Raw genomic sequence first — 18,294 nt, 5'->3', positions numbered from 1 at the left:
TAGCTGGCCAGGCTGGAAAATGACCAGCTAAATCCAGCTAAAACCAGCTTGACAAGCCTAGCCAGGCTGGGAGCCCAGCCAAAACCAGCTATGTCCAGCTTAAAACAGGTTGGTCAAGTTGGTTTTACCTGGATGTAGCTGGTCATTTTCCAGCCTGACCAGCTAAGACCAGGCTGGAAATGGCTGGAAACCAGCCTGGAAGTGGCCAAAACCCCTCTGAAACCAGCCTGGTCAACCAGCTAAAACCAGCCAACCAGCCTAGGCTAGTTTAAGCTGGATGTTTTTAGCAGGGAAAACAAAAATGTCAACGCTTAAATGACATTAAAACTTCACATGAAGGCTAACAACATCTTTAAGTGGATTCTTTTGGATGAGGGGTGAATGGTCACGCACTGTCTCTTTGCTGAGGGCATCTGCGATGGATCTAGAGTCGAGGGCCACGGCCGGCGTCTCCTGCAGGCTCTCCTCCACCTTCTCCATCCAGCTCAGCATCTCGTCCAGGCCGTCCTGAACACTGAGCGAGCGCGTCAGAGTCACCTGCAGCCTCTCACTGCGGCCGCTCACACTCTTACACAGGTTAGCAAAGCGCTCCGAGATGTCGTCTGCAAACACAGCAGCGCTCACAGGTCACGGGTTGCTTGAAGGCTTTGCAATGAGGTTGCATTAGTTAATGTCATACGTTAATACGTTAAAAAACAAACTTTACAGTAGTTGTTCATGTTAAAATACAGTCGTTCATTATTAGATCGTGTTAACTCATGTTAGCAAGCATGGATTTGGATGTTAATAATGCATTCGTAAATGTTGAATGGTTAATCAGTGCTGTACAGTTCATGATTAGTTATGTTTGTGTGGTTTCAGTGGACTCACCCACAGTCTCCTGGATGTGGTCTGGATTGGACAGCAGGTCTCCGTCTGCACTGATCAGAGCATCAGCGTTTCTCCTCAGCATCTCCACTGCTGACTGACGCACCGCCGTCTGACCCTGAAGACTCTACAGCACAGCAAACCATGAATACAACACACTAATGAGAGTCCAGACAATGCACTGACCACAACAGCAGCGATATGTGTATGAAATCCACCTCAATAAGTCAAGACAGGTGAATGGTTCAGCATAAGGACATACAGTATGCATCCCTAGTGAACAGTAATGGATTATGAACACATTCCTCTGTGTATCTGAACTCACCGAATGAGGTTGAGTGCATCATGGGAAATGTAATCTATTTAAGTGTGATTAGCATTGTCTGCTTCTGCATCCACTTTTGCTACAACAACTAAAATCATGACTGTAACTGTTCATTTTATAATAATAATGTCTCAATCACCAGCGACCCAGCCTGTGCAGATCGCTGAAGAACTACAAATCTGCCACTTTATTGAACTACAAATGCCATCATGCACTTCACTCACACACCTGGTCCAGATCCCCCATGATTACGTCCTGTTTGTTTTCAGGTAAATTCTCAGATTAGGTCTGTCTGAGGTTTTGGGAGTGGCTAACATACTTAACCACGCCCCTCAAGCTGTCAGTTTTAACATCAAACGGAAATGATAAGGAGGAGGAGTCTGTTGTAAAACTCTCCCCAAACTCTTTTCCTCATCTTTCTGAAAGAAACGCCTACTTTACTGCAGCCAATCAGCTTGCAGAAGGAAAAACAAACCACGCCCAGTGCTTTCTCATTTAATATTCCACTATATATATATATATATATATATATATATATATATATATATATATACAGGGCTTTACATTAACTTTTTTTAATCATCGGCCACTGTGGCTAGTAGTTTTCCAGTGTTACTAGCCACTTTGCATTTTCACTAGCCACAATTTTGTTGTTGGGAAAATATATTTTATATGCATAAATTTGACGTTGACATCCTAAAATTACTTGATTTAAATCTTGTGTTATGTCCACATGCGTCCTCATTCATGAGCATGAGCAAATGTGTCATGGTTTCATAGTGTTATACTGCAATTAGTTTTTATTCACATGACTTTTTTTTAGAGCTCAAAATTAACGATTTACCAAATTCATCTCTATAACCACACTAAACAATAATTATTTCTTAGCCACAAATTTTTTATGTGTCAAAACAAGCAAAACATAGCTGTATACTATACTTTTTATTTAACAAAACATTTCTTAAAAAAGAAAGAAAAGCAATTGACTTTTAAAAAGTAACTACTGTCATGTATCAAAACTATGCACAGTAATCTGTCCTGGCTAAAGATCTCTCACATCACCAGTTAACTACACATAAATGGAGAGTTCATCTCCCATTAAAGCAATATTGTAAAAAACGATAATTAAACCATTTTAAGAAAAATGAAAGCAAATAAAACCGTAAGCAAATGAAAGCAGGTGAAACATACCGTGTGTGATAATGAAAGGATGATCACATGCTCACGGTTAACTTTAGGCCATTTAATAAACTGTTCAAAGTGAAAGCAAACGGTGCTGCTTACAAAAAGACTAATTTTGAGCTCTTACAAGCATCAGGCCTGCTTTTAGGAAAACCTCAATTTAAAAATTATTATCAACCAGTGGGATTGTCTGTCTAACCCGCCAAAGCTGAAATCTACCCGCATTTGACGGGTTAGCGGGTGTTAATGTAAAACCCTGTATATATATATATATATACACACATACAGTTTAAGTCAGAATTATTAGCCCCCCTTTCAATTTTTTTTCTTCTTTTTAAAATATTTTCAAAATGATGTTTAACAGAGCAAGGAAATTTTCACAGTATGTCTGATAATATTTTTTCTTCTGGAAAAAGTCTTATTTGTTTCATTTCGGCTAGAATAAAATAAGTTTTTAGTTTTTTAAACACCATTTTAGGGACAATATTATTAGCCCCTTTAAGCTATATTTTTTCTCGATAATCAACAGAACAAACCATCATCATACAATAACTTGCCTAATTACCCTAACATGCCTAGCTAATCTAATTAACCTAGTGAAGCATTTAAATGTCACTTTAAGCTGTATAGAAGTGTCTTGAAGAATATCAAGTGTAATATTATGTTGTCATCATAGCAAAGATAAAATAAATCAGTTATTAGAAATGATTTATTAAAACTATTATGATTAGAAATGTGTTGAAGAAATCTGCTCTCCAATAAACAGAAATCGGGGAAAAAATAAACAAGCAGTCTAATAATTCAGGGGGGCTAATAGTTCTGACTTCATCTATATATATATATATATATATATATATATATATATATATATATATATATATATATATATATATATATATATATATATATATATATATATATATATATATAAACAGGTCACAGCTTTCGGTTCATGCAGACTTTAACCTGAGAAATCTCTCTGGTGAGTGTTTATATAAGCCCTGCCGAGTGTGTGTGAAGTGATCAGTGTGTGTTCATGCCTTGGTCTCCTCCAGCTGCCTCTGCAGGCTCTGAGGGTCTCCAGCGATGGGCTCAGACTGATGTTTTCTGGACTCTTCCTCTGAAACGTCCAGCCATTTCACCAGAGCAACACTCGCATCTTCATACCTCCCGAACTTCTCCACCACGTCCCTCAGGTTACTGCCAAGCTGATTACACTGAAACCAATGACAACACATGCAGTTTTTAAACAATTTCAATTAATGCCATAATACACAGCTGATGTCAGAATTATTAGCCATCCTGTATATTTTCAACATATTTCTAATCATAATATTTTTAATAACTCATTTATAACAACTGATTTATTTTAATTTTAATTTATTATTCAGCTTAAAGTGACATTTAAAGGCTTCACTAGGGTAATTAGGGTAACGTTAGGGTAATTAGGCAAGTCATTGTATAACAGTGGTTTGTTCTGGAGACAATCCAACACTATTATTGCTTAAGGGGCGAATAATATTGAGCTTAAAATGGCTTTAAAATTAAGAACTGCTTTTATTCTAGCAGAAATAAAACAAAAAAGAAATAAAATAAAATATTAGAGGAAATACTGTGGAAAATTCCTGAATCTGTTCAACATCATTTGGGAAATAATTGAAGATTGGAATAATTCTGACTTCAACTGTAAGAGCTGAACATGAGTCGAATGTTTGCAGAATCAGAAGCATTCAGAGACAAATGCTGCCCTCTGTTGGTGGTATTTATAAAGTGCTGCATTTCACATCTAGAACTATTCATGTGTGTACTGTAGTAAATGCAAATATATGGTGTCACTAAAATAACTTGATATACAAAAAATGCATAAGTTAAAATGTAATATCTTACTTTATTTTTAGAGTAGATTTGTGAAAAAAAAAAACACTGGCATTTTCGTTATTTTGCAATGTGATGAAACTGAAATGTTCACCAGATGACCTGAACAAACAAATTAGAAAACATTTAATTGGCTGATTTTGTCCAAAGACTGTAAAAGATAGAAAATAATATTGCATAAAGCACGTTTTTAACTAATTCACACAAAATTGTAAAAAAAAAAAAAAAGATTGATTATTACAAACAATACATAATATACATAAAATAAAAAATATATAAAACATACATTTCAATAATGCAACTATTTGTAGTATTTAAATTAAATTTTATGCTATATAAAGCTATTTTCTAACTGTGTCTCAAACACTTAGTTGGATGGCCTAGTCGGTTGTGATTGGTCAGATTGTTGTAAATGGTCATATAAAGTTAATCTTTTTGACATCATTATTTCATAGTGATAAAGTTGGCAACAATAAACTGTAAATCATGAAATGCTACTGGACATACAGGAAGTATATGAAAAACACAGTACATGTGAAAATTTAATTTCTTCATATTAGGACATTAAAAGTGTCTCAAGATTCCATTTCAGTCGGAAATACATCAACATACTGAAATAAAAGTCTCAGCAACTTCCAGTTCACACAAACTTCACGTCATGACAGCTATAAATGAATCTGCAGGCTTCTGAATCAAAGTCTTTAATTTGTCATTCCTATCTTGGCCTTGTTGTGGTTAAATAAACAACCCCATGGTGTTCGAGTCCTATGATGAGGTTTTATCTTCCCAATTTGAGCTTGCAAATAACCACATAGTTTTAATAATAAGACATAAAATAAAACATTAAATGAAATAGGGTGCACAAACTTTTTCACATGTGCATCATAACATTCTAGCTGTGATAAATGTAAAGAAGAGCAGCATTACCTGTAATATCTATCCTTTCAAGTGGGCAGCTCACTTTAGAAATATATTTACTAGAAAAAATAGTGATGTGTCGTGTTCAAAACTTATTTTACTCGCTGCATTGAATAAGCTGAATTGGACACGGTCCATTGAATAAGCTGAAAAACAGCAGCATTACCTGTGTGTGTAGAGGTTATAGCGAGAACCAGCTTTTTCTATCACAAATTAATTAATTGGTAATTAGGTAAGTCATTGTATAAAGATGGGTTGCTCTGTAGACAATCCAAAACTAATATTGCTTAAGGGGGATAATAATATTGAACTTATAATGGCTTTAAAAAATTAAAAACTGATTATTCAAGCTGAAATAAAACAAATAAGACTTTCTGCAGAAGAAAAAATATTATAGGAAATACTGTGAAAATTTCCTGAATCTGTTCAACATCATTTGGAAAATATTTGGAAAAATAGATAAAAAAGAGGCAAATAATTTAGACTTTTTCCCCGCTGCACCACTGAATAAAGTGAAAAACAGCAGCATTACCTGTGTGTGCAGGGCTTTATAGCGAGATCCAGCAGAGTCCAGCTTTCCTCTCACTAATTAATTAATTAGTTATTAGGCTAAGCATTTTATAAAGATGGTTTGTTCTGGAGACAATCCACAACCAATATTGCTTAAAGGGGCTAATAATATTGACCTTAAAAAGCCTTTAAAATAATTAAAAACTGCTTTTATTTTAGCCGAAATAAAACAAATAAGACTTTCTGCAGAAGAAAAAATATTATAGGAAATACTGTGAAAAATTCCTAAATCTGTTCAACATGATTTGGGAAATATTTGGAAAAATAAATAAAAAAGAGGCAAATAATTTAGACTTTTTCTTGCTGCACCACTGAATAAGCTGAAAAACAGCAGCATTACCTGTGTGTGTAAAGGTTAAAGCGAGAACCAGCTTTTTCTGTCACTAATTAGTTAATTGGTAATTAGGCAAGTCATTGTATAAAGATGGGTTGCTCTGTAGACAATCCAAAACTAATATTGCTTAAGGGGGATAATAATATTAAACTTAAAATGGCTTTAAAAAATTTAAAACTGATTTTATTCTAGCCGAAATAAAACAAATAAGACTTTCTCCAGAAGAAAAAATATTATAGGAAATACTGTGAAAATTTCCTGAATCTGTTCAACATGATTTGGAAAATATTTGGAAAAATAGACAAAAAAGAGGCAAATAATTTAGACTTTTTCCTGCTGCACCACTGAATAAGGTGAAAAACAGCAGCATTACCTGTGTGTGCAGGGCTTTATAGTGAGAACCAGCAGAGTCCAGCTTTTCCCTCACTAATTAATTAATTAGTTATTAGGCTATGCATTTTATAAAGAGGGTTTGTTCTGGAGACAATCCACAACTAATATTGCTTAAAGAAGTTAATAATATTGACCTTAAAAAGCCTTTAAAATAATTAAAAACTGCTTTTATTTTAGCCGAAATAAAACAAATAAGACTTTCTGCAGAAGAAAAAATATTATAGGAAATACTGTGAAAAATTCCTGAATCTGTTCAACATCATTTGGGAAATATTTGGAAAAATAAATAAAAAAGAGGCAAATCATTTACACTTTACCCGCTGCACCACTGAATAAGGTAAAAAACAGCAGCATTACCTGTGTGTGCAGGGCTTTATAGCGAGATCCAGCAGAGTCCAGCTTTTCCCTCACTGCATTACAAGTCCCGGACATATCCACCGCCGGCAGCCCATCCGACCCGTTAAACTCCCCCCGATCACAAGCCTTCGCTGCATCCAGCACCTTCTGCCCGGAGATATTGATAAAGCGCAGGTCTCCTTTATGAGAAATCACATCCTCAGAGAAGCTCCTCTGTCTCTGGAGGTTAATCCTCAGAGTGTCCAGATTATCAGCAGACGTCCCGAGCTCCTCCATCTGCCCATCGGCCTGCTGGATCCAGGTCTCGAACTCATCGAAATCTGCCTTAAACTTGTGAAACTCCTCCTGGACCGCCTGGATCTGCTTCATCTGCTGCTCGGCCTGCGTGAGTGAGGACTCGTAGCGGCCCTTCAGCTCTTTAATATCCCGCTGGAGCTTGTCTTTTTCAGCCGGCGACAGCACTTGAGCCTGTTTGTCCAGTAGAGCTTGTGCTGATTGTGTGGCGATGATTAAATCCTGCTGCTGGGACAAGATCTCCTGATGATGCGCCTGAGGAGAAATGGAGGATTGAGGAGTCAGTGTGCCCCTCGTTAATTAGTCTAACAAACACTTCATGTATCTGGGAAAGCATGGTGCAATTCTGAGTGTGAGAAACCACTCTTTCCTCTCCTTATGCACCAGATAGCTTCTTATAAACTCTACAGTTGCCTCACTATAGTATATAGTACAATAGTATGTGAGCAAAGTAGCATCTCTAAATTTATAGGACTTCTTATGCACCAGACACTTTCACACAGTGAGTTACTTACTTAAGTTATTTAAGCTACTAACCTAACTTAATTTCTTAACTTAACTTACTTAAGTTACTAACTTTAATTACTTCCTTGGCTTACATACGTTTCATAAGTTACTTAAATGGCTTAACCTAAGATATTTGTGTTATTTAATTAAGATACTAAACTAACTTTCTTAACTTACTTAAGTTTCTTAAGTTACTAACTTAATTTCTTAACTTACTTACACTACTGGGAAAACATTGTGCAATTCTGAGTGTGCCTCAGGCAGGTGAGTGGGATGAAGAAACCACTTGTAGGAGACACACTCTTTCCTCTCCTTATGCACCAGACACCTTCTTATAAACTCTACAGTTGCCTCACTTCCTTACTAAACAGCATGTGAGGAGAGTAGCATTATTACATTTATAGTACTTCTTATGCACCAAACACTTTCTTATAAACACAGTGAGTTACTCACTTAGTTCCTTAAGTTACTTACTTAATTTAAGTTACTAACTTAACATACTTTCTTGGCTTACTTAAGTTACTTAAATGACTTGACCTAAGTTATTTATGTTATTTACTTAAGTTACAGTACTTAGCTTACTTTCTTAACATTCTTAAGTTTCTAGAGTTACTAATCTAACCTAATTTCTTAACTTAATTTCTTAACTTACTTAAGTTTCTGGGAAAGCATTGCACAATTCTGAGTGTGCCTCAGGCAGGTGAGTGGGATGAAGAAACCACTTATAGAGACAGACTCTTTCCTCTCCTTAACAAAAAATAAGGTCAAGAATCTTGGTGTGACTCTGGAGTCAGATCTGAGTTTCAGTAGTCATGTCAAAGCAGTCAGTAAATCAGCATACTATCATCTCAAAAACACTGCAGGAATCAGATGCTTTGTTTCCAGTGAAGACTTGGAGAAACTTGTTCATGCTTTTATCAGCAGCAGGGTGGATTACTGTAATGGACTCCTCACTGGCCTTCCCAAAAAGACAGTCAGACACTTGCAGCTCATCCAGAACGCTGCAGCCAGAATTCTAACCAGAACCAGAAAATCAGAGCACATCACACCTGTCCTCAGGTCTCTACACTGGCTGCCAGTTACATTCAGAATAGATTTTAAAGTATTATTACTGGTCTATAAATCACTAAATGGCCAAGGAGCTCAATACATCACAGATATGCTCATTGAATACAAACCTAACAGATCACTCAGATCATTAGGATCATATAAACTAGAAGTTCCAAGAGTTCAGTCAAAGCAGGGTGAATCTGCCTTCAGCCACTATGCCCCTCACTGCTGGAATCAGCTTCCAGAAATGATCAGATGTGCTCCAACATTAGGCACATTCAAATTAAGACTGAACACACATCTGTTTAGCTGTGCCTTTACTGAATGAGCACTGTGCTGCGTCCGACAGATCGCACTATTATGTTTTTCGTTTTCTTTTTCATTCTTTTATAACCTATTTTAACTCATTTTAATTTGTTTTTAATACTTTTTATTGTCTGCATTTTATGTCCTAAACTTGTCCTGTTTATTCATGTTTATGTAAAGCACCTTGAATTGCCACTGTGTATGAAATGTGCTATAGAAATAAACTTGCCTCGCCTTTCCTCTCCTTATGCACCAGACACTTTCTTATAAACATTAGGACTGCATCTGACATCGCTTATTTTCCCCACTTTATAGCAAAATAATCTGCCATTGGGGTGAGTGAAATAATCTTATGTCATTGGAAGATTATTTTGCTTGTTTTAAGGAAAAACTCACTCAATTTTGGTATAATATTTCTGAAAACAAGACCATATTCTGTACTTGTCAACAAAACCCTTCTTGATTTAAGAATGTTTGGATATTTGGACTAAAAACAAGACGAAAACTCTTAGTAAGAAAGGCATTATTTGCAGTGTGGCAGTGAAGGGTGCACTCCCGTTAACTCTTCCCCCTCCATATTATTTACTGTAAATATAAACTAAGTGACGTACTTGAACTCGGTTATACTGCTGGTCCAGATCCAGGGCTTTACCGTCTTGTTTTTCAGCTGAACGTGGACCTGTGTTGTCGGTAGTATCCAGCGCATTTCCATTAGGATCATCTCCTTCTTCCATGATACTCTTCATCGGTGTGAACTCCGGCATGTTTCCGTTCTCTTTTTGCATTCCTCCCATTTCTTTCTCTTTCCCGATGTTGGAGATCCAGCCCAGAAGTCCTTCAATCTTGGTTTTGCTTTCTTCAAGTTGTTCAACAGCTGCTACCTGTGAAGTCCACACAAATACTCTTTTAAGAGCCGGAATAAAATGAATGCAATAAAAAAGTCACTACATGTCCCACACATGACATGCAAAAAAAAAAAAAAACTAAATAAATAAGCTGGAATGATTTATTATTTTGAACTATTGAACTATGAAATGTTAACTTTACTAATTTCGTTGGCTTGTTTGAAGTAAATTGTGTGCTGGATATACTAATTTTATGGTTATTTTAAAAGTGCTATATTAATTTATGCCCTTGTTCTTTGGCAAATTGTGCACACGATTGAGTGAATACTGTACTTTCTGCCTGCGTATGCATTCGCAAAAACACACTTCTGCTATATTCGGTCATGGTATGGACAGAGGGATTTTAATTGGGTTGGTAATGAGATATAGAAATATTCTTGAATACACAGGCTTAAATGGTAACTCAAGATGTTGCACACGATTTACCTAGAACAAGCACACAGTTTATTAAAACAAATTACTGAATTAATAAATAGTGCACACACTCCAGTAAATAAAGGGAATGAATTAGTAAATTGTGTGCATGGACTAGTAAACCGTAAGAACAAATCAATAAATAGTAGGAGAATATTTACTTAAAAAGAGGGAACAAATTAATTATCTGAGTGCACGCTCTATTAATCGCTAGCTTTGTCTCAAGAAACGTACAGAAAATGAACATATAACACCTAAAACTGATCTGAGAACTTCCTTTTCTCCAGAGACTTAATGGAAACATATGAGGAGGTGAAACTTATTAACAAATAAACTTAATTTACATTGCTTAAAATGTGACTGGTGGACATAAATATTTATTTATTATGTTTATCTTATTTTATATAATATTTAACCATCATCTATACTGCAAAAACCTGCTTTTCTTTTTGATTTTGTGTCTTGTTTCTAGTCCAAATATCTCAAAATTCTTAAATCAAGAAGCATTCTTGTTTACAGAAATGATACATTAAAATGCTCCTTGATTTAAGAATGTGTAGATATTTGTACTAGAAACAAGACAAAAAGTTTTTTTAAGTAAAGCATTTTTTGCAGTATATGATTTGATTAATTAATAATTACTAATCTGATTTTAATTTAGATGTTTTCAACACATTTCTAAACATAATAGGTTTAACTCAATTCTAATATCTGATTTATTTTCTCTTTGTCATGATGACAGCACATAATATTAGACTAGATATTCTTCAAGACACTAGTATTCAGCTTGAAGTGACATGTAAAGGCTTCACTAGGGTAATTAGGGTAAAGTTAGGGTAATTAGGCAAGTCATTGTGACTAATATTGCTTAATAATTTTGACCTTAAAATGATCTTAAATAAATTAAAACTGCTTTTCTTCTAGCTGAAATAAAACAAATAAGACTTTCTCCAGAAGAACAAATATTATAGGAAATACTGTGAAAAATTCCTGAATCTGTTCAACATCATTTGGGAAATATTTGAAGAAGAAATTTAGAGGAGGGCGAATCATTCTTCAGCTGTGTATATTTTTTGCTTATGATGTGAGGAGCTCTATGATTTAACCACTGCTTGAATAGCGTTTTCCCCCAACCTTCTCAGTCTCCTGCTTGATGGCGGTGGTCAAAACCTTCTCCAGATCTTTCCTGGACTCTTCAGCTCTCTGGTTCAGCGTATTGGCTTTACTCTTCAGCTCCTCCAGCTTGTTTTCAAGAGCTGAAATCTGCTCTGGGTTCAGTTTACTGCGATTCTCCTCCAGAAACTTCTTTGTGCTGCTGATGACTTCACTGAGCGCGCTAGCATTGGCCTGCAGGTCTTTCTGTAGAGCCTGAGAGATGGAAAAGCATACTGTTAATGTTACATACAAAAAACAAGATACACAGTTCGCTGCAAAAAATGCATTTGTTTTTGTCTCGTTTCTAATGTAAATATCTAAAAATTCTTAAAGCAAGAAACATTTTCTAAACAATCAAAATATATTGTCTTGTTTCCAGAAATAATTGGCATATTATTATAGAGTTTTTGTCTGGTTTCTGGTCCAAATAGCTACAAATTCTTGAATTAAGAAGCATTTTCTAGACAAGTAAAATATAATGTCTTGTTTTAAAACAAAATATGTTAAAATTAAGCGTTTAAGCTCAAAGATTAAAGTCATTAAGATTAAAGCTAAATAATCTGACAATGGGGTAAGCAAAATAATCTAGTTTTGCCTTTTGTCATAAGATCATTTTACTTATCCCATTGGCAGATTATTTTACTTGTTTTAAAGAAAACCTCACTTAATTTTGGCATATTATTTCTGAAAACAAGACCATATGTTTCGCTTGTCAAGAAAAAGCTTCTTGGTTTAAAAATTTGTAGAAATTTAAGCTAGAAACAAGACAAAAACTCTTTAAAAACTACAATAAACTTAATTATGTTATCTTTTTGACTGTGCGATGTCAAAAATGATTAATGGCAGAATCTAAACGAGCACAAACTCGAGCACAAACAAACTCTTTGAGCAACGTGGGGTGAAGAGTGACGTCACACAGTCCAAAAAATAAGGTTTCATATCACCAATCCAGCACAAATGTTCATTTTTGGGGCGCAAATAAGCACAAATGAATGGCGTAGTTTTGGGGATTGTTTATTTTTATTTTTAAAATATATATTTTGAGCTCTTTTCATATTTTTTCAGAATTCAGTGCATCCCTAATAATAATTAAAATCACAACTAAACCATATTGGTAAATGGAGTTTAAAATAGAGTTTTGTTAAAGGTTCTATTGAGATTTTTTGTGTTGTTTTTTTTGGTGATTGGGTGTTGCCCTAATTAGAAAGCTTCACATGTAAATAGGAAAATTAAGACCCGTTTAAAAATGATTTAATACCTACAATGCAATATTTGAGTGAATTTAAGGCTTTTTAAGACCCCTGCGAACACCCTGTTTACTCTGTGCTTACTTTGATCAAGCAGTTCAAGCATAGTCAGTCCAAACACATGCGCTATAGGGGAATCGATGAACTAAATTGGCCATAGTGTATGAGTGTGTGTGAATGAGAGAGTGTATGGATGTTTTCCAGTGCTGGGTTGCGGCTGGAGGGGCATCCGCTGTGTAAAACATATACTGAACAAGTTGATGGTTCATTCCGCTGTGGTGACCCCAGATGAATAAAGGGACTATGCTAAAAGAAAATGAGTGAATGAATTCAGTGCATCCCCAGTAGGAAGTGTTATAGTTGAATACCTGATGCTCTTGTTGGTATTGTTGAAGGTCTCCGACAGTCTTGGCGCCGACCGCCTGCTGCTGATGGCCAATGAGTCGGTTTTCAGTCTGTGTTAAATCATCAAACAGCTCCTGAAGCTTTTCTGAAAACTCCCTCTGCTTCTCCACAGCAGCCTGCCACACAAACGCTGAGTTACTAAACAAACCCTTCCACAGAGACACAGCAAACCACAACATCACAGCGATACTGAGAGATCTAGACCATTAGTAGAGACTGAGTATGCTGTAAACATGCCAGCCGTTCAAAGAGATTTGGAGAGAGAATGGAGGGTTAGTGCTGCATTTACTGCTGGATAGAGCATTTCCATGTTTAATAAAACTTCAGTCCACTGGTAGTGAGAGATGAAGAGATCAGACAGCCTGAAAAGTGCAAACAAGATCAGATGGTGAGTTGGTGGCAGTGATAAAGCCATGGATCTTCTGTGTTGTAAATAGTAAGAAGTCATGTGATTAAACTTCATACACACAAACAATACATTCAGGAATACACTCAAAACAATTATCCTGCTGCTTGTTCAAACTACTTGTTTAAAATGAGCTGAAACAACACAATTCTTGGGATTTCTGGAAGACAACTTAATTGTTTTATGTACGATCTACTTAAATTTGTTAAGTTCATTTAGAATGCTCATCAACCAATCAGAATTAAGCATTCAAAAGCTCCTTAGTTTAAATGCGTTCAAAACCTGCCGGAACTACTTTATCTGTGCATTTATTTGAAAATAACTGCACAATTTAGAATGTTTAACAACTAATCAGAATCAAGCATTTAACAGCTCTTAAACCTGCCGGATCTACTTTATCTGTGCGTCTATCTAGAAATAACAGCAAAGCTTAGAATGCTCATCAGCCAATCAGAATCAAGCATTCAACAGCTCCTTAGTTTTAATGCGCTCAATTTCTGCCGGAACTACTTTACCTGTGCATTAAGCTGAAAATAACGGCACACCTTAAAATGCTCATCAGCCAGTCAGAATCAAGAATTCAACAGCTCCTAATTATAAATGTGCTCAAAAACCTTCTGGAACTACTTTAGCTGAGCGTTTATTTGAAAATAAATGTACGCCTTAGAATGCCCTTCAGCCAATTAGAATCAAGCATTGAACAGCTGCTTAGTATAAATACGCTCAAAACCTGCCGGAACTACTCTAGCTGAGCGTTTTTCAAAAAGTAACTGTAGGCCTTAGATGCTCATCAGCCAATCAGAATCAAGCATTCAACAGCTCCCAAACCTGTCAGATCTACTTTAACTGTGCATTTATCTGAAAATAACTGCACAATTTAGAATGCTCATCAGCCAATCAGATTCAAGCATTCAACATCTCCTTAGTATAAATGTGCTCAAAACCTGCCGGAACTACTTTATCTGAGCATTTATCTGAAAATAACGGCACACCTTAGAATGCTCATCAGCCAATCAGAATGAAGCATTCAACAGCTCCTTAGTACTAATGCACTCAATATCTGCCGGAACTACTTTATCTGTGCATTTATCTTAAAAATAAAAACACACCTCAGAATGCTCATCAGCCAATCAGAATCAAGTATTCAACAGTCTCGTAGTATAAATAAATCACTCATCCAAACAAAGTATCTTCATGCATTTGTTATGTGACTATGTCAGTGTTCAGTGTGATCTCTCCCAAACCTGCCGCTGAGTCTCATCCTCAAGTATCTCAGACTGGACGTCCAGAGTTTGCCTCTGAATAAACACTTTGTCCAAAAGCTCCTTGAAAGATCTCTGTGTGCTGCTGAGAGTCCTGAGAAGGTCTCTGTTATGAGCAGGACTCAGGAACTGAGCGTGCTCAGAAATGAAGCTTTGGATATCAAAAGCAGTGGCATCCAGGAGCGGCCGGGTTCCTGATAAGTCCTTCTCAATGTCCTGAATCAGGATAAAATAAAGAACACACTTTAAGGTAAACAACACAATATTCTGTCACAGTAAATAAAAAGCATTGGTTGTGTTTGAAATCACACCCTGTGCCCTTATTCACTATTTCCTGCACTAGTAAAAACGATGCTAATTGGAGCTCTGAGATGCTGTTAAATGGCTAACATGGATTTATTGAGAGATTGGCTGTGTTTATGTGCTTTAGGAAGCCTGAAAAATAACGTATATATTCATTTGGTGCCGTGTCTAAGTCCACTAGATCCTTTCAGAGATGCACCAGCTCTGAGTTCACCAACTCCTCCAGAAACTATACCTGGATGATGGAGGCTTTCAGCTGTGTTTCTGACTGAGCCGAGCCCAGTTTGATGAGCTGTTGTCTGGTGTCGACAAGAGGATTTCCCCGCGAGACACCAACAACAGGCACTACGTCATAATCAGTTCCCTACAAGAGCAAGCTCATGATTGGTCAACGCGGCACTAATGTCTGCTGAAGTTCAGGTTTTCCAACTCAATCGATACAAAACTCGTGTTGAGTGTGTCAAACGTGCAAAATGCTCAACTCATTTTGGTGAATCGCGTCATTCACGCTGCCTCATTAGCACGTATCATGCCACGGGAGGTCTTTTCGTATCTTTGCATTGACTTAACATGCGGTCCCGCAGGGCAAGCGGAGAAGGCCCCACCGCCCCCCCTGCCTTTCAGTTTAGAATCGCCTCCACCACAATGCTCTTCAGTTCAGGTTTGCCTCCACCACCCCCCTGCTCTTTAGTTCGGGATCGCCTCCACCACCCCCCTGCTCTTCAGTTCAGGATTGCCTCCACCACCCCCCTGCTCTTTAGTTCGAGATCGCCTCCACCACCCCCTTGCTCTTTAGTTCGAGATCGCCTCCGCACCCCACCCCCCCCCCCCTGCTCTTCAGTTTGGAATCGCCTCCACCACCCTGCTTTTCAGTTCGGGATCGCCTTCACCACCCCCCTGCTCTTTAGGTTGAGATCGCCTCCACCACCCCCCTGCTCTTTAGGTTGAGATCGCCTCCACCACCCCCCTGCTCTTTAGTTCGAGATCACCTCCACCACCCCCCTGCTCTTCAGTTTGGAATTGCCTCCACCACCCTGCTCTTCAGTTCGGGATCGCCTCCACCCCCTGCTCTTCAGTTCGGAATCTCCCTCCACCACCCTGCTCTTTAGTTCGGGATCGCCTCCACCACCCCCCTGCTCTTCAGTTCGGGATCGCCTCCACCACCCCCCTGCTCTTTAGTTTGAGATCTTCTCCACCACCACCCTGCTCTTCAGTTCGGGATCGCCTCCACCCCCTGCTCTTCAGTTCGGAATCGCCCTCCACCACCCTGCTCTTTAGTTCGGGATCGCCTCCACCACCCCCCTGCTCTTCAGTTCGGAATTGCCTCCACCACCCTGCTCTTCAGTTCGGAATTGCCTCCACCCCCCTGCTCTTCAGTTCGGAATTGCCTCCACCACCCTGCTCTTCAGTTCGGGATCCCCTCCACCACTCATCACCCCCACCTCTGCTTTTTAGGAACTTTTCGCCACTGCCACCCTCCACATTTAGACACAGCCAGCGCCCCCCAACATCCCCCCATGCTCTTCACCTGGCGCCCCCATCCATAACCCTTGCGGGGAGGTGGCCCACACATTTCATGCTTCATCCACATCTGGTGCCATCGCAACATAAGATGGATTAGATCTTACACTTTTTGGTCAGATTCTGTGATAGTTACTTAAGACTTAGCAAAAGGTCTATTTAATGAAACAATTAAATAATTATTTATTTTAAAACATTGCATTGCACTGTGGATATCATCTTGTGGTCAGACACAGAAATTATTTCGGAGCACAAACTCTGAAACTCTCTCATTGAGTATACATGGGTTGTGCATTTGTTATTGAAGCACATCGTGTAATTGATTAAGACCATGTCTACTATGATTTCAAACAACACTACAAATGACTGCTCCCTCAAATAGTGCACTCAATAGTTGGTACAGATTTCAGATACATCCCTCGTATTCACGACAACAGCATCAATATTTTCCAGTGACGTAACACACCTTACCTTATTTCGCTGAATCTTGTTCTTAATCTGTCCTCTGTCATCAGCATCCATGAAATCAAGCTCAGACATCATCTCAGAACTACCTCGAATACAAGCTGAGACCTTCTCAAGAGAGCTGAGCAAATCCTGATATGAAGTTTCCAGTTGGATCTGTAACCCATAAATGAACATGTGTGAGGTACAATAATTAGCAATAGTCTCTGCTAGCATTAGTAAGTCTTCACTGACCTTCACTTTGTCAATGGCTAGTAGAATAGCATTACTTCGCTCAGCTGATAAGTGGCAAACATCTGTGAAAGTATTCTGTAAATCTACAAAGACCGCAGCCAGATCTTGGTGGATTTGTGTGGGAGTAAGATCATCAGCAGAATTCAGAAGCTGCTCTGCTATGATCAAATCTGCAGTTAGCATGGCAGGGAGGGCAGCAATCTGTGCTTCCAGAGACTAGAAACACAGTGTGTGGAAGTAGTTGGGGAATAAAAAAGAGAAATTGTATAGAAGAATGACAGGAATAAGAGACAGATAACCATGCAGAGAGAAAGCACTGGTCAAACTTGCACAAATAGCATAGGTGTCTTGAATATAGGTCGGGGGAGGGGAGGGGGGTTAGTAAATGAAGATGGGCTTTGTTATGACAAACCTGAATTTCCTCTAACTGACAATGCAATCCTTCAATGTCTTCTGCTATTGGACCCTTGGTCAGCAAGTCACTTCTTATGTCTTCTAGAGTATCGAAATGATCCTGAAGTTTCCCAACACATTCCAAGTAATTCTGGGTGGAATATCTCTGCAGAAAAACCACAATATACTTTACACCTTTATCCAAAGATCCACAACATGCAACTGGGGGTAGCAGAGTTGATAATGGTTTGCAAATCAGCATCTAACTAAAGACTATAGAATACAAAGACATGTCTCTCGTATAGTTCTTAATGGGGAAAAATGTAACGATTAATATGGCCACACTTGCCAAGAAAGCCCCATTTCCAAGTAAAGGAGCCAATCAGTGATTGCTAGAGACAATTCTCTGGGGGAGGGACTCAGTTCAGACACATGTTTTCAAGACAGTTTCTGCAGCTTCCATGTTATGAACCCTTTGGGGATGGCAAACAGCAGGTATCTCTCCATAAAGCTTGATTTCTCTACTTTTAAATGAACTTATTACACTTGAAAACAAATGTTCTCTGGTTTTGTAATCCATATAAAAGGAATGCGAGTTACAGTCTT

The 18,294-nt window shown here is 37.8% G+C and overlaps 1 protein-coding gene across 31 annotated transcripts in view; it reads right to left on the bottom strand.

Annotated features, from left to right (window-relative positions):
* dst (dystonin) overlaps positions 1-18,294 on the bottom strand; it is a 291,289-nt gene that overhangs the window by 138,419 nt on the left and 134,576 nt on the right. For 18 of the 31 annotated variants that reach the window (XM_087278762.1, XM_087278728.1, XM_087278729.1 and 15 more), the window contains 11 exons: positions 17,708-17,854; positions 17,296-17,511; positions 17,068-17,217; positions 14,755-14,988; positions 13,068-13,220; positions 11,432-11,665; positions 9,590-9,859; positions 6,822-7,370; positions 3,415-3,591; positions 871-994; positions 394-602 (listed from right to left, as the gene is read on the bottom strand). In XM_087278762.1, coding sequence (XP_087134888.1) covers positions 394-602; positions 871-994; positions 3,415-3,591; positions 6,822-7,370; positions 9,590-9,859; positions 11,432-11,665; positions 13,068-13,220; positions 14,755-14,988; positions 17,068-17,217; positions 17,296-17,511; positions 17,708-17,854 — 2,463 coding nt within the window. The remainder of the gene's footprint in view (positions 1-393; positions 603-870; positions 995-3,414; positions 3,592-6,821; positions 7,371-9,589; positions 9,860-11,431; positions 11,666-13,067; positions 13,221-14,754; positions 14,989-17,067; positions 17,218-17,295; positions 17,512-17,707; positions 17,855-18,294) is intronic. The other 13 variants (XM_087278746.1, XM_087278748.1, XM_087278747.1 and 10 more) reach the window with 1 other exon arrangement.

Source organism: Danio rerio, chromosome 13 (assembly GCF_052040795.2).
Source record: "Danio rerio strain M-AB ecotype USA chromosome 13, GRCz13ab, whole genome shotgun sequence".
NCBI lineage: Eukaryota > Metazoa > Chordata > Actinopteri > Cypriniformes > Danionidae > Danio > Danio rerio.
This window is presented reverse-complemented; position numbering and strand designations above follow the sequence as displayed.